Raw genomic sequence first — 15774 nt, forward strand, 5'->3', positions numbered from 1 at the left:
TGCGCGTGACCTTGCCCCGCCCCCGCCCCACTCGTCTGTCACTTCCTGATTCCCGCTTCCTGCTTCCCAGAGGCCGGGATCCGGAGCCGCCCGAGGTCGCCGCCGCAGTCCCCGGCGCCCCTGGGGAGCGGAGAGCGGTGAGCGGTGAGCGGTGAGAGCGGCAGGGACAGACTAGGGGTTGCGGACGTGGGCCTGGGGCGGGGGGGGGGCGCGAGCCCGATGAGCGCCGCGCCCCACCCTCATTCCCAACTCCTCCCCCCCTCAGCCGTCCATCTCTCCCTTCCTGGGCAGGGATCTTTGGAAGTTGGGTTCTGGTTCACCTTGGACCGTGCTATGAGGCTACTTTGAGGACCTGGCAGGATCCTCGACCCCTGTTCTGCCAGGGTCCCTGGGCCGGACTTAGTGCAGCTCTTTGCACATTCCCTGCGACTCAGCTGCGGCCTAGTAGGAAGACCAAAAAACCCCTTTTGCTGCCTCTTCTCCCCATCACCCAGCCTTCAAATTCTGGGCGTGGAAAGCTCCTTGGAACCATCTGGGACCTAGGGAAAATCTAAGCACTGTCTCCCTTTCAGCAGCCCATACACACACACACACACTCCCTCTCTCTCCCTCAGAGCCTAGCCAGGGAGGGTTTGGGGGGAGAGTCTGTTGGTCTACATCTATGAATCCGTTCTATAACTGGAGAAATAGAGACTCCCAGCGTTATCATGTCACATCCCTGGTGACATGCTTGTGTGTCTCTTTGGAGGGCAGAGCTGATCCAGGTGTCTCTGCCCTGCAGACATGTCCTTCCGAAAAGTTGTGCGGCAGAGCAAATTCCGGCATGTATTTGGTCAGCCAGTCAAGAATGACCAGTGCTATGAGGACATTCGAGTCTCCCGAGTTACCTGGGACAGTACCTTCTGCGCAGTCAACCCCAAGTTCCTGGCAGTGATTGTGGAAGCCAGTGGTGGGGGTGCCTTTATGGTGCTCCCTCTAAACAAGGTGGGCCTCAGCGGGGTCAGGGTGGAGAGGAGGACCAAGGACACACTGACCACACCTGTGGGCAGGGTAGTTTGTGCCACTTCTTGACCTGTGGCTGCTGCTGGATTGTTGGTGCAAGTAGAAAAAGTATTTATTGCCACCAAGTGTGGATAAGAGGCTTCTGGCATTTCCTCATATGCTGGGTGGAGCAGAGTCACATCTGGGCCACCAGGAACCAGGGTAGTCATATCATTCTTGCACCTTGGAGGGCCCACAGATACTGGGAGGAATGGAGATGAGGACTTTTGGTTCTTCTCTGACTACCCTTCATGCCTACAGACAGGCCGCATTGACAAGGCCTACCCAACAGTGTGTGGGCACACAGGACCTGTTCTGGATATTGACTGGTGCCCCCACAATGACGAAGTCATTGCCAGTGGATCAGAGGACTGCACTGTCATGGTGAGCAAAGGACTGTTCGAGTCAGGGTCTCAGGGTGTGGCTGAAGGAGACTGGCAGCAGGGGCAAGCACAGGTCTGAGTCCATCCTCCCTCTTCCTACCACAGGTGTGGCAGATTCCAGAGAATGGGCTGACCTCCCCTCTGACAGAGCCAGTAGTGGTGCTTGAGGGGCATACCAAGCGTGTGGGCATCATCACCTGGCACCCCACAGCCCGAAATGTGCTTCTCAGTGCAGGTTTGCACCATTCCACACCCCTTCCTCTCTACCCTTCTCCAGGATGATCCTGGAGTGTCCAGCAACCTCTCACAGGCCAATCTGACAGGGGAAGTGATGCCTACAAAGGTGGTGACCAGTTCAGTACAAGAGGAGGGGGCAGAGTGGGCCTAGTGGGCCGATGGTCCTACGAGTGCATGTCTGGCTGCCTGAGCTGATGACCACTTGCCCACCAGGTTGTGACAATGTGGTGCTTATCTGGAATGTGGGCACTGCAGAGGAGCTGTACCGCCTAGACAGCTTGCACCCTGACCTCATCTACAATGTGAGCTGGAACCACAACGGCAGCCTCTTTTGCACAGCTTGCAAGGACAAGAGTGTCCGAATCATCGATCCCAGGCGGGGCACCCTGGTGGCAGTAGGTATCCCCAAAGAGCAAAGATGACAATGTCCAGGCTCAGGGTCTTGATCTGCACTGTACTGACCACCTGTCCATCCTACAGGAACGGGAGAAGGCTCATGAGGGGGCTCGGCCCATGCGGGCCATCTTTCTGGCTGATGGGAAGGTGTTCACCACTGGTTTCAGCCGCATGAGTGAACGGCAACTGGCACTCTGGGACCCAGTGAGTGATGCAACGAGTTTAAGGCGGGCAGGATTGAGACCTGGGCCTCACCCCAGCATATTCCTCCCTGGGCCAGGCAGACAGATTAGCATGGAGGAGAAGTCTGTCTGTATTACTTAGATTCTCAGCCTGGCCCCTGAGACTTCCGGGACCTTGTTAACCCTTCCTTCCCTGTTTCCAGCTCCCTGACTCTCCCTAACACTCCCCCAGTGCCTCTCACATCCTTATTTCTATTTGCACAAACCGTAAAGGATCCCTCTCCTTAGAGCCTCCAGTCCCAGAGTAGGAACACTGGCACAATCCGTTCAACGGCCCTTTTGAGGCCTGGGCTGGTACCACCTGGGCCCCACCCTTCTTGTGGCCAGATGTCTTCCACACTTGTCCATTAGTTTGAGAGTAGTCCTGAGGCCTGGAGAAGGCTGGGAAAGCAAGAACTGGAAATGGAGAACCCACCAGCATGTTGAGAAGTGCTACTGACGGAAGCCAGTCCAGCAGGCCTTAGAACAAGAAGATGCTGACTTGACCCAATTGTCCCTCGTGCTTAGGAAAACTTTGAGGAGCCCATGGCCCTGCAGGAGCTGGATTCAAGCAATGGGGCTCTACTGCCTTTCTATGACCCGGACACCAGTGTGGTCTACGTCTGTGGCAAGGTGAGCTTAGGTGGGAGTCCAACTTGGGCTGAGCATAAGGGAAGGACCTGGCCAAGTGCTGAACTTCTTTATTCCCACAGGGTGATTCCAGCATCCGGTACTTTGAGATCACAGATGAACCTCCCTACATCCACTTTCTGAATACCTTTACCAGCAAAGAACCCCAGAGGGGTATGGGCAGCATGCCTAAGAGGGGCTTGGAGGTCAGCAAGTGTGAAATTGCCAGGTATGAAGGTCCTCTGAGGCAGCCATTTGTAGGCACACTTTATTCAAGGACCCTGCCTGGCCAGGTGGTCAGGCAGAGCAGGGGCCAGGTTGTCAGCATCCAAGGTGAGAGTTTTCAGATTGTGGAGGCTAAACTGGGCGTGGTGCCATCCACCTGTTACCCCAGCATTTGAGAGGACTACAAGCTAGACTATGCACATAGTAAGTTCAAGGTCAGTTTGAGTTCTCTAGCAAGACCCTGTCTCAAACAAAAACAAAGGAAAGGAAAGGAAAGGAGCGGACATGCAGCTCAGCTGGTGCAGTGCTGCCCAGCATAGATTATGCCCATGGTTCCCAGCCCTGTAAAGCAAAGGCTGTAATACAGCCCGTCATTCACTCAGGAGGTAGACCTGGGAGGGGCAGAAGTTCAAGGCCATCCTTAGCCCTGTAGTGAGGTTAGTAGGCTCAAGGCCAGCCTGGAATATATGAAACCATGTTTCAAAACACAAGGGAAGTAGCACATTCCTTTAATCCCAGCTTCTGGCAGAGGCAGGATGATCTCCATGAGTTTGAAACAAGGCTGGTCTACCCTGTCTCAAAAGAGAGAGAGAGCGAGAAGGGGGGGGGAGTAGAATCACTATCATAAAGTTAATCATGAATAGGTCATGCTCTAGCGGCCCTAGAGACAGGGAGGCCATGAGCTCACCTCAATGGCAGCCAGTATGTGGGTACTCAGCTCTACCTGTGGGGACATCCAGGTGGGGAAACTGGAAAACTGTAGGAGGTTCCACCATGGCTCCCCTCCCTTTCCCAGGTTCTACAAACTGCATGAACGCAAGTGTGAGCCCATAGTAATGACTGTGCCAAGAAAGGTGAGACTGCTGGTAACCCTGTCCACCTACTCTCTTCCCTAGCAGAAGGGCCACACCAAGGCAGTGGGTGAGGCTGGTGAGTGGGTGTGGCCTAGGGGCTGTACCGATGCCAAGGTGGCCTGAATTCTAGTGAGTTGTTGGAGGAATGGCACAGGTTGAGCTGAAGTCCTGCAGTGACAGACCAGGCACTTAAGAGCAAGATGAGGGGACAGAGGGCCTCCCCTAGGAGGCTGTACTAACTGTAGGGCTGTGATGGTGTTCTGTGGGAGGCGGGGCTGGAAGAGGGCCATGAAGAAGGACAGCGGCTCTGGTCATGAAATCCATGGGGAGGAGCCTGGAACACAGTCCCACTGTCCTCCAGCTGCTGTTTACAGCCTGCCAGGCATGTCCTGCAGCAAAGCTCATAGTCTGTGGGCCATAGATATGGCTCACAGGACTCCACAGAGCCACATAGCTGGCCCTTGTGGTTTGCTGGAGATGGTGCCAGCAAGGGCTGTGCCAGGAAGCATCAGGCACTTAGAGGATGGGTTGGCAGGGATACAGTCAGGAGGGTGATGAGGATGCAGCCACTCAGGCCAGATGTGAGACCCCTGACAGGGACCTCCAACTGATTCTGACCTCCCCTACCCGGTGCGCAGTCTGACCTCTTTCAGGATGATCTGTACCCTGACACAGCCGGACCCGATGCTGCTCTTGAGGCAGAGGATTGGGTTAGTGGTCAGGATGCTGATCCAATCCTCATCTCACTACGGGAAGCCTATGTGCCCAGTAAACAACGGGACCTGAAGGTCAGCCGGCGCAACGTGCTATCGGACAGCAAGCCTGCCGGTTACAGCCGCTCCGGAGTCTCCACAGCTACTGCAATTACTGACATTCCCAGTGGCAACCTTGCTGGGTCTGGTGTATGTGCCCTACATTTGAGAGTGCTGTCCCATTGGCTGGATCTCGGGCCTCTTCCCTAGGGGTGGGCTATGGCTGATGGCCTCTGACTTCCTTATGTCTTTGTAGGAAGCTGGGAAGCTGGAAGAGGTGATGCAGGAGCTTCGGGCACTTCGGGTGCTGGTCAAGGAACAAGGGGAGCGTATCAGCCGCCTGGAGGAGCATCTGGGCCGCATGGAGAATGGGGATACATAGGACCACCAGGGACCTGCTCCCGATACTGCCTCCTTCTCCTCCAACCCTTCCCACCTAGCTTCTGTGGCCAGGTCACACCAGGCAGTTTGCTGCTCAGTGCCTCTGTGGCAGGTCATGGCCAGTTTGCACCTCTCCACAGCCTGGGGCCCAGGTTGGAAGCACCACCTGGCTTTTGGAAGATTTTTGTACCAAGGCAAATTCCCAAGTACTCTAAGGGACCATCTCCTCGACTTGCCCAACCCACTGCCCCCTCACTAGAAAAAGCAGCAGAGATGGGTTCTATATTTTCATTCCAAATAAAATGCTCTTTCTAAAGCCAGGTTTGACCTACTGTTGTGGAGGGCTATGGGTGGATGCTAAGAAGGGAAACTGTAAACCTTAAATGGAAAGTAGCTCCTCCCCAACCCCGCCCCTGTATACCAGAAATCCACCGTAAAGAGAAACTGAAGCAAAAAAGGCTAGAGAAGCGTGTGGGAGATGGGTGAGTGGGCAAATTCACTTGCTGAGCAAGCCTGATGACCTGAATTCAATCCCTGGAATCAACAGTGGAGAGAGGCATCTGACCTCCATATGTCCCCACATAGGCAGTCATGTGCAGTTTTGTTGTTAAGGCTAACCAGATACCCACTTCTAGTCCCAGCACTCCAGAGGCAGAAATAGGATCTTTGAGTTCCAGGCCCGCCAAAGCTACATAATATAGCTAAAGCTAATATATATATATATTTATTAGCTAAATATTTATATTAGCTAAAGCTAATGTATATAAATATATATAAAGCTAATAAATATACATATTGCCTTAGATGCATACCTCCTCTCTTTGGAGTTCTGGTCACAGATCCTGTGGCCCTAACCTCACCTAGAGGTCCATGGAAGACCTGGTGTGGGTCTGGGTAATCCTGAGGCTGAGACCCCCAATGAGGGTCCTCTAATAGGCCAGAGTGGGTGGGGCATTTGGGGCAGGAAACGGAAGTCAGTAACTCCTACTAGCTACTGTACTGAGCTCCCAGGGTTCACTTCTCACTAAACACAGCCAGACTCAGAGGTGGGTGCCCGTGCAAAGGCCATCGGATCAATGGTGAGCTGTGGAACCCTTTGGGTTCTTGGGGCGCAGTGGGTGGGGATGGAATATCAAGGTTCCAGGAGTTAAGGGTCTCCTTCCATAGCCTTGGTTAGCAAGACCCAGGACTAGAATGGGTTGGAACTTGGCCCTCACCTCAGATCTGGGCTCTCTGGAATTAAAGGTAGGTCCTCCAGTTCCTCTAGGCACAGCCCTATTCCAAGACCCTTGGGATAGCCTCCCATCTGGTCCCCTGATAAGCTGAGCTTGGGTATAACTCCTTCCCCGGAGCCTGGTGTGCTGAAGGGAAGCCTTGTGACCTGCACCCTTCCCCCCTGCTACCACACACCCCCACCTGCTTTGTTCCAACCGCAGGCTTCCTCTGATAGCTACACATGCTGCCCCCAAGCTGGGTGGCCCTGCATGCCTGAGGCCCTTCAGGGTAGAGTGGGGAGCTGAACGGAAACCCTGCAACTGGGGCAGCAAAGTTGAGAAGAGGGGCCTCAAAGACCCCTCATTCTAGAACCTGCATCCGGTCCCCCCCCCCCCCCGAGCTGGGGACCGAACCCAGGGCCTTTCGTTTTCTAGGCAAGCGCTCTACCACTGAGCTAAATCCCCAACCCTCATTCTAGAACCAATCAACCTCTGAATTGGTCTAGATATCTTCATCACAGCCCCCAGAGAGCCACCTGCCACTAGCCTCTTAGGGCCCTTAAACTCCCTCTACTGCAGGGCAGGCCACTTATCTTCTAGCTAATATCCACTGAGCATCTATGTGCCACACATGGTTTTAGATGCTTAGCCTCCTCACCCTCCCAATCCAGGTGGGAAAGGCAAGGCAACAGAATAGATCAAGAGAGTATTCTCCAGTGTGGGGTTTGGGGGGAAAAGAGTAATCAAGGGGACCTGCGGTTGGTGAATGGGTGGGCTGAGGTCCACCCAACAAGTTAGCTGTAGAAGTCTTGCAGGTCTGGGAGGGGGTGACGCAGGAGAAGAGTAGTGATCAGAATGTAAAGTGAATAAATTAAAAAAAAAAAAAAAAGTCTGGGCAGGGCCTCATCAGTCAGGCCTACCTAGACAAGAATGTAGCCATGAGGCTTTGGAAGTTGTGTCTAAACAGAGGGAAGGCAGTGCACAGGCCTTAGGCAGGCACAGGCCTCAGGCAGTAAGAAGTGAATTACAGGGTTGAGTTTAAGGTAAGCACACTAGAGCAAGGCCCTGACCAAATATGGGCTGAGGATTTTCTGCTTGACTGTCCCTATTTTGCCTGAGGCAGCTGAAGTCTTTGTCAGAATCCTGTTGGTCTCATCAGGTGACAACTCCTCCCTACTGTCTCCCACAGGCTCTGCCTGGTACCCTCGGATTTGGGGTGCTGCTGGCCCTGCCAGGAGCACTGGCCTCTGGGTCAGGCCCAGATGATGGTGCGGGCTCCAATGTGGTCACCATCGTCCTGCTGCTCTTGCTCCTACTGCTGCTGGTCACTGGCCTAGCCTTGGCTTGGCGTCGCCTCAGCCATGCCTCAGGGGGGTACTACCACCCAGCTCGCCTGGGTGCCATGTTGTGGGGCCGCACTTGCCGCCTGCTCTGGGCCAGCCCTGCAGGCCGCTGGCTTCGAGCTCGCACTGAGCTGGGATCCCCAGAAGAACCAGAGCCGCAGGAAGATGAACAGGACGCAGAAGATTTCATGATGGATGGTGGCCCCGAGGGAGCTGATGCCAAGGAAGAGGAGCAGCGCTGTGAGGCACAGCAGACCCCAGATGTACATGACACAGATAGTGAGGGGGGCCTGGGCCTCAGCTCTCAGGGTCCTGTGGGCTCAGGCAGCAGTGCTGAGGCCCTTCTGAGTGACCTGCATGCCTTTTCAGGCAGTGCTGCCTGGGATGACAGTGCTGGGAGAGCCAGGGACCAGGGCCTTCGTGTCACCGCACTGTAGGAGTCAGCTTGTTCTCCGGTCCTGCCCCAGCCTGACTCTCTTCCCATGCTGTCATGGTGAGATACAAACTGCCTTGGACCTTCATCATCAACCCTCACGTGAGCTCCTTAAACTGACAGTCCCACCAGTTCCCCGAAGTGTGTGCGCCCCAGATAGACACTGGACAGGTGATATACCGAAAATAAAACTTTGTAAGCAATGAGGTCCATGGTCCTTTAGAATCCCCTCGGCTCCCTAAACAAGCCACTCTTGTGTTCTGAAGTCCAGCCAAAGTCACTCTGCCATGATTCAGTCCTTTAATCCTATGAGGGCACAGGTCCAAAGACAGGCCAAGTCCCTTCTGATGGGATGGGGGGTGGGAACACCTCCAGTGGCTGCAGCCTGCAGCCCTCCTGTACACGATTGTAAGGCTCACCCTCCCCCCACACAAGCACACTCTCATCTCATCCACAGGTCGGAGCCAGTCAGGTTCTCACAGCTGTCTCTTCTATTCTCCTAGCGCCCAGGGCGGCCCCGTCCCTTCTTGGACTTCTTGGTTCCTGAGGGGGGACGGATGGGAAGTGGGGCAGTACTTGTGGGTGGTGGTGATGATGGTGGTGGCAGGAGTGGAGGTAGAGATGGCTCCATGGGCTCTGGTGGGCCAGGACTGGGCCGGAACCCCTCAAAGGGAGAGAACTTGAGGGGGCTGCAAGAGAAACCAAGGCACAGTGAGAGCCTCCTAGGCCTAGTCAGGAATAGTGGCAGCAGATGAGGGAGGTTAGGCACTCTATCTACTAAGGCACACAAGTTGTAGGTCCACAAACTACCACTTTAGCAGCCTCTGTTACAGATGTATAGGGACTGGGGTCCCACAATGAGCAGGAGCCTGAGGCTAGCTTCTAACTAAAGAAAAGCTTGACCAGAGTGCCCACAGGTACCTGTCTATGCTAGGGAACCCTGCCCCAGCCACATGCCTGCCCTGTCCCTGGGTACCTGATAGGGGTGCGGGGACTGCTGTTAAGGCGTCTGGGGGAGCGCAGCTTAGGCTGGAAGGAGAAGCCCTCTTTGATGCTGTCCAGTACAGAAGGTGCCACATACGTGAAGCCCTGTGGGGAGAGGCCAGGCCAGGTGATGCTGACTTTTAATCCCTAGCTGCAATCCTTGTTCTGGTGCCCATAACTCCCAGGCTCTTACCAGGAAGGCTTGGTTGGCACTCTCACTGAGGGCTGTGTCATCTGGACTATCTACTGGCGTCTGCCGTGTGAATCGCACATCAAACTGGCTCACGTCCTCTTCTGATTGCTTCAGGGAGATCCATGAGGGGGTTAAAGGAATACAAAGTGCAGGACCTCCACATGCCATGTGGCCAAAAAGACTCCCCATACACTCACCAGACTCGGTCTGAAGGGAGGGTCTACACGATGGGCCAAGAGGTCATCCCAATTGATGTGCCGGAAAAACGGGTGCCTCTGAGGGTAGAGAGTGCCAGGGAATATGTCAATTATTCACCCTGCCTAGCCCACTGCTATAATCTACTTCATCCTTTGGCCCCAATTCTGTGTGACAAAACCAGACTCACCTGCACATCAGCAGCATCTCCTGGGCCACCCCCAATTCGATGAGTGGGATTCCGCTTCAGAAACTGCACAAAGGAAGAGGTAAGGGTGGAGAGAAGCTGATGGGAAGCCCAGCCTCCAGTATGGGGAGGAGGCAAGCAGAAATAGGGTAAAAGATCTAGAACATGGCCTCTGCCCACTGAACCCCTCAATATTTTCAGAGTTGGGTCAACAGTGCCCTCTTCAGGAAGTCTTTATGGCATTCCCCTTCCTTTAACAGGCTGGTACCGGCCTGAAGGAGCAGGGCTAACTCACAAGAACACCCTGCTGATACAGACACAGACCCAGTACTGCTCAGGGTTCAGAGCCCAGGCCTGAACTCAGGGTTTTGAATCTCAAAGCCAATGTTTTTGTCATTCCCAGAGACCAACTGCACAGGCAGGCGGGACTGGGGGTGGCCTTCCCCAGAGCCTAGGGACAGTCAATCATATGTGCAGAGTTGCTGACAGGGCTTAGGGGAAGAGACAGAGACATGCCCCTAGGTGAGAAAGAGCCCCACCTTTTTGGCAAGGTCCCGGGCATCCGGGGTGAGGTAGGGGGGCAGCACCAGCTTCCCTTTAATGATTTTATCCATAGTTTTCTTCCGGTTCTCTGCGGTGAAGGGCGGCTGGAGAAGGCAGAGGGTGAGGGCAGCCTAGGGGTCCTCCCACCCAGTCCTGCCCCAACCTGGAAGGGATCTCCCCAGCACCCACCCTGCTCCCAAGGAAGCGGGACTTGCCGATCCAGTGAGCATGTCGTACATCAGGGCTCCCAGGCTCCACCAGTCCACTGCCCGGTTGTGACCGATGCGCACTAGAATCTCTGGGGCCCTGGGAGGCAGGTGGAATTGTCAGTAAGGGCAGGCCCTCTCTGGTTATTCTTTCACACCCTGGCCAGCCATGTGCTACTTACATGTACTCAATGGTGCCACAGAAGGTGTGAGTGATAGCACCCTCATGAATGGACTCTTTGCAGAGTCCAAAGTCTGTCAGTTTGATATGGCCTGAGGAAGAATGTTGAAAGAGATGCCATGGGATGACAGATGGCCAGGCCTGCTTGTGGGCTCCTCAGCCCTGTCCTGCAGACCCTGGCAAGACAAGGGGTAATGCCTGTGCACGCATGCAACATGCTCACCCTGGCTGTTGAGCATGATGTTCTCGGGCTTGAGATCCCGGTAGATGATGCCTTGGGAATGGAGATGGCCCAGGGCTAGTGTGATCTCTGCCAGGTAGAAGCTGCAAAGACAGAATAAGGTAAAGGCAGGGCAAAGGTTGGGGCAAAGGCAAGGACAAGGCACCCCCAGAGACCCACCAGGCTGTGTCTTCCAGGAAGATGCCTTCTCGCTCAAGATGTGTGAAGAGCTCACCACCTGTGACACAAGCACATGAGCAGCTGTGCACTCGGGCCCAGCCCCATTACTGTCTGAGGGTCAGTTTCTTCTAGAGAAAAATGGGACTTGTAGATCCCACCCTACCTGCCTCCCAGAGCTGCCGTGGGGACTCAATTCAATCAGCAAACATCTACCGTCGCCTACTCACTCGGTGCCTGGCCCTGTGCTGCGTGAAGCTGGGGCAGAGTTGAGGAGACCCAGCCATTGCCCTCAGGACGCTCAGTCTAATGGGAAGACAGACATGTGGACACTGCTCTAGGATGCCAAGCACAGGCAATAGCTCTGGGAACTTCCTAGAACCTCATGATAGAAGGCAGAGGACGCTAATCTGGATACAACAATGGAAGACTGTAGTGGAGGTGTGGCTCTGTGTCTTGACAGAGTGGAAAGGGATGCCAAGCATGCAGGAAGAAGCTTGTAGGGCTCAGCTGGTACTGGGCAGACAGGTAGAAGGAATGGCTCTCAGTCACTCTTGGTGAGGAATGGGCATGACCGAAAAGACCAAGGCTCTGTTTGGGTGTTTAGAGATGCATGCTCTAGGAAGATGACCTAATTAGTGGAGGTGACACAAGAACCCACGTAAGCTAGACCCTCAAAGCTAGTTTAGAAACGGACCTGCCGGGTGTAGTGCCACATGCTTTTAATCCCGGACAGGGGCACGGAATGTCTTTGAATTCTATGTAGTGAGTTCCAGGCCAGCCAATGCTATATAGTGAGATCCTGTCTCAAAAAGACAAAATAAGAAGGTGTGTAACACACGCCTTGAACACCAGTTCTCAGTATGCAAAAGACAGGCAGATCTCCTGAGTTTGAGGATCTGAATTCAGGGTAGACCTCCTGAGTTCAAGGACAGTCTGGTCTATACAGTTACGTTCCAGGCAGGCCAAGGCTATATAAGCAGATCCTGTCTCAACAAAACAAAAACAAAAAAACAAACTAATAACAACAAGAAATAAACCTTATAGAAACAGTAACCACCCCTGAGACTTCCAAGAAGGATGCAGCTAGATGAGGCCTGACTGGGTGCCTGGCACACAGGGGACAGGCAGGAGAGGTAGCAAAAAGTGGATGAAATTCTCTCTAAACATCAGTTATTACAAACTCCCACCAGCCCCACCCACCCCACAAACACTAGGCACTGGATGGATGTTTGCTGAATGAATGAACAGATGGAGAGACAGACAGATGGACACATGGCCAGGCATGGTTGTGTGAGCCTCTTAGCCATCCTCCACAATCATACCTCTCAGGATTCCCTAAGTCCCCACCCACTGTTCCCGGGCTGGCTCCCTGCTACACACGCCTAACTAAACCTGACCCACACACTTACCACTGAGGCACTCCAGGATGAGGTAGAGTTTGCCACCTGTCTGGAAAGCATAGGCCAGTTCTACAATGAAGGGGTGCTTCACCGATTCTAGAATGTTCCGCTCAGCCCGGGTATGTGCTGTGTCCTTGGCACTGCATACAATCTTGGCCTAGAGATGCAGGAGCAAGTTAGAAGGTGAGGCACCCACAGCACTTTCCTTTTTGCCCTGCTGATTTATTGTTGCAGAATACTCAACCTCAGTATTGAACTATACAAAGGAGCTAGTGTTCCAGTACAAAGGAAGTCATGACTCTTGTTTCAAATAAACACTGAAACACAACCTGGGTATATAAGTGTCTAGACTCTAAGTCTGCATAGACCATGGCAGTTCAGTGATATCATCGTCATCCCACCAGTAGTAACCAACCCATAGAGTCAGGGTACCAAGGGTGAAACAGTATCACAATGAGCCCCTTTTTTCTAGAAGCTTCTCCAGTCTGCCCTCCATAAGATCCGATCATGACAAAGACAATGGGAGGTGAAAAAAAGAGATAATGGGAGGACTGGGCACAAGACTCAGAAGTTAAAAGCGCATGCTATGAAAGCACAAAGATCTGAGTTCAAATCTCCAGTACCAATATAAAAAGCCAAGGATGGCTGTTGTGTGCCTGTACCCGGGTCTGTGTGAGGTGGACACAGAAGGATCACTGGGGCTTGCTAAGCACCATATTCAGTGAGACCTTGTCTCATGAGCGTAAGTGATAGTAAGTAGGGTATCCTATGCTCCCCCCTGCCTCTATACATGGGTAAATCACCTGGCATACCTCTGTTTCTCTCTCTCTCTCTCTCTCTCTCTCTCTCTCTCTCTCTCTCACACACACACACACACACACACACACACACACACAAATTAAAATGATTAGAACTTCTGAGTGATTATTAGTCAGTTACAGTTAGATACTGCCCCCCCCCCCACGCGCCTGCCGCTATCTCCCCACCAGACACACACACAAACACTCCTGTCTTTCTCTCTTGCTTCTCGGCCATTACCCTTCTGCCATCTTTGGTCACTTGAATCTCTTCTGTAATTCTGCTGCTGTGAGCAGTAAACTTTACTTTTCTGGAACTGGTTTATCCTCTCATTTCCTCACCCTTGATACTTTTCTGTTTGTTTGTTTTGAGACAAGGTATCATTATGTAGCCCAGGGTGGCCTACGGCTCACTCAGATCCTCCAGCTTTATCCCTTCAGGTCCTGAGACTAAGGATGTAACCTACCAAGTTCAGCTAACCTGGACACTACTGACACTGAGCCAGGCAATTCTTTGTTGTGGGTTCCTGCTGAGCTGCATCTTGGGCTTCTATTCACTGAATGCCAACAGTACCGCCTGCCCTCGGGAGTCCTGAGAATCAAAACTTGTCATACGTGCTCTAGCAGGCAAGTTGCTTCCATTTAAGAATTACTCCAAAATAGTATATATGACGACAGAAACTAAGTCAGCAAGGGCCAAGATAAGGACCGACTTTATCATGTTTCTGGCTGGCTTTCCAAGACCTGGCACAGGTTGCTGGGGGTGGCAGCTACTCTGTCTTTGCTGTCTGAGCAAATGACTCACCTTTCTCAAGACTTTCATGGCATATATTTTGCCCAAGTTGGTGCCTTGCACTTTTCTCACCTGGAACACCTGTAGGGCAAGGGAGACAGGATTAACTTCCCTGACCACATCCCATTTTCAAGGAGCCCCACCCTAAAGCTCTAGTATTGGGACCAAAAGGGTTAAGGTCAGCTTAAGGGTGGGACAGTAAAGATCTCCACCAGATTTTGAAAGGATCTGCCCTTCCCTCCCTCAGGTTTTCAGTTCTGAATCCTATCAGAGACTCAGTAGATTTACAAGCCTATTGGGTGTGAAGGTTGGTATGCTGTCTCAGGCTAGAGCTGGTCACCATGAGGGGAAGGGATGCTAGTACCTTGCCATAACCCCCCTTGCCCAGAACACTCAGTAGCTCAAAGCAGTGGGGTCCGATGCGCTCAGGACCCAGGTTGACGCTGCTCTCTGTCAGTTCCACCTCCTCATAGTGTCCCACTGTCCTAAAGATATAATGAGTTAATGAAGGCAAGGCTCTAGTATACGCCAAGTCCCGTCCCCTACTCCATCCCCCAATCCCCCAAGCAAGACCCTCACTCACTCCAGGCCAGCAGCCCTTAACTCGCCAAGGGGACACACGTCCTGTGAGAAACCAAGTGATAAGAGCTATGAAAAGTGCCAGCACATCTCCCAACCTGGGCCGAACTGCTTGAACCAGGGGAGAGGACCAAGGATAGGAAGACAGCAGCAGGGATGGAGAAAGGTTGGGAAGGACAGACCAAGGATAGAAAAGGGAAGATCGGGTCCAAGGGTAGGGGCTAGTGCTGGGGCTGAGGCTGGTGCTGGGAAGGATGGGGGTTTGTAGGTGTCACAAACCACTCTGTAGGGAGCGCCAGGGCTTTGGTTAACCAGCTGGGTTCCTGGGTCCAGTCCCGCCCGGAGGGAAACACTCACCGCAGGGTTGAACTCCGGCTCGCCCTCGCCCTCACTTCCTTCCTCGGTCTCCAAGTCTAAATCAAACACGGCCGCCATGGCCCCGCCGGTCCCGCGGGACCCTTGGCCCGGACCAGGCAGCGCTCTGACTGACAGCCCTAGGCTTGTGCTCTACGTCATCCCTCCGCGATAGCAGCCGCGCGCTCTGTTGACGCAAGCTAGCCTCACCGCCCACTCTCAAGTCGGGTTGGAAGAAAAAATGGCGCCTGTCGGAATGCCTCTCGGGAGTCGTAGTTCCAGAGATCTGAACCGCCCATCCTGCAGCCTTATGAATAGGCTTTACTAGACCAACTTCCTAGTCCGGGCTTTCTCCCGGGCCAGCTGTCAACCCGAGCCGCACGCACAGAGGTTCCCATTTTGACTCTGGGGCAAGTTAAAGATTTAAAGGGCGGAATTACAGGTGCATGAAGGTTTGGGTTTAAATGGCAACTCCTCAGCTCTTCTTAGAGCTGTGAGCTGCCCTGAAAGAAAAGTTGTGTCTGTTCGATTGTATTAAGGAGCAGCAGGCTGTATTAGGGATACTCCTTACAACCTTGCTGAAGCTAACAAACCCTGCAGGTCTGACACTTTCTGGGCTTTGTTACAAGGCTCCCGTTCTGAAGGGTTCAACACACCTAAATATGGCCTTTTGCTAATTTAAGCATACCAAGTATTCCTGCTGCTTAGCCCAGAATAGATACTTTAATAGAATATGGTTGAAAGGATGGATGAGAACTGGAGAGATGGTTCAAAGGATAAATCACTTGCCACACAAACCTGACTGCTTGGGTTCAATCCCAAACCAAGCCTGTGCATTTTGATGGAGAGAGT

The 15774-nt window shown here is 53.2% G+C and overlaps 3 protein-coding genes across 10 annotated transcripts; 2 read left to right on the forward strand and 1 right to left on the reverse strand.

Annotated features, from left to right (window-relative positions):
• Positions 1 to 5440, forward strand: Coro1b (coronin 1B). 3 transcript variants are annotated; one of them, XM_006230774.5, is made up of 11 exons: positions 1 to 137; positions 782 to 984; positions 1303 to 1425; positions 1530 to 1659; positions 1875 to 2056; positions 2142 to 2261; positions 2807 to 2911; positions 2992 to 3137; positions 3930 to 3987; positions 4626 to 4889; positions 4996 to 5440. In XM_006230774.5, exons 2-11 carry the CDS (start codon positions 784 to 786, stop codon positions 5119 to 5121), a joined length of 1455 nt encoding a protein of 484 aa, XP_006230836.1. In that variant the 5' UTR covers positions 1 to 137; positions 782 to 783; the 3' UTR covers positions 5122 to 5440. The 3 variants fall into 3 exon arrangements, with proteins under 3 accessions (XP_006230836.1, XP_006230835.1, NP_062095.2); XM_006230773.4 differs by having other exon boundaries at positions 13 to 151; NM_019222.2 differs by having other exon boundaries at positions 125 to 144.
• A 716-nt stretch (positions 5441 to 6156) lies between these two features.
• On the forward strand, positions 6157 to 8316 carry Ptprcap (protein tyrosine phosphatase, receptor type, C-associated protein). The gene is made up of 2 exons (NM_001024289.1): positions 6157 to 6199; positions 7524 to 8316. The coding sequence occupies exons 1-2, from the start codon at positions 6197 to 6199 to the stop codon at positions 8112 to 8114; spliced, it is 594 nt and encodes a 197-aa protein (NP_001019460.1). The 5' UTR covers positions 6157 to 6196; the 3' UTR covers positions 8115 to 8316.
• Positions 8317 to 8387: 71 nt separating this feature from the next.
• Positions 8388 to 15120, reverse strand: Rps6kb2 (ribosomal protein S6 kinase B2). Of its 6 annotated transcripts, none has more exons than NM_001010962.2 (15): positions 14926 to 15075; positions 14573 to 14613; positions 14354 to 14474; positions 14002 to 14070; positions 12409 to 12556; positions 11000 to 11057; positions 10823 to 10923; positions 10601 to 10691; positions 10428 to 10518; positions 10209 to 10316; positions 9673 to 9735; positions 9485 to 9562; positions 9288 to 9395; positions 9087 to 9199; positions 8388 to 8799 (listed from the first exon to the last, which is right to left on the reverse strand). In NM_001010962.2, exons 1-15 carry the CDS (start codon positions 15001 to 15003, stop codon positions 8610 to 8612), a joined length of 1458 nt encoding a protein of 485 aa, NP_001010962.2. In that variant the 5' UTR covers positions 15004 to 15075; the 3' UTR covers positions 8388 to 8609. The 6 variants fall into 6 exon arrangements, 4 of the variants coding, with proteins under 4 accessions (NP_001010962.2, XP_063124245.1, XP_038939718.1 ...); XM_063268175.1 differs by having other exon boundaries at positions 8394 to 8799; positions 14354 to 14469; positions 14926 to 15014; XR_005488929.2 differs by lacking the exons at positions 8388 to 8799; positions 9087 to 9199; positions 9288 to 9395 and having other exon boundaries at positions 9481 to 9562; positions 10402 to 10518; positions 14926 to 15120.
• Between the last annotated feature and the right edge of the window lie 654 nt (positions 15121 to 15774).

This window comes from Rattus norvegicus, chromosome 1 (genome assembly GCF_036323735.1).
Source record: "Rattus norvegicus strain BN/NHsdMcwi chromosome 1, GRCr8, whole genome shotgun sequence".
NCBI classification, from domain to species: domain Eukaryota; kingdom Metazoa; phylum Chordata; class Mammalia; order Rodentia; family Muridae; genus Rattus; species Rattus norvegicus.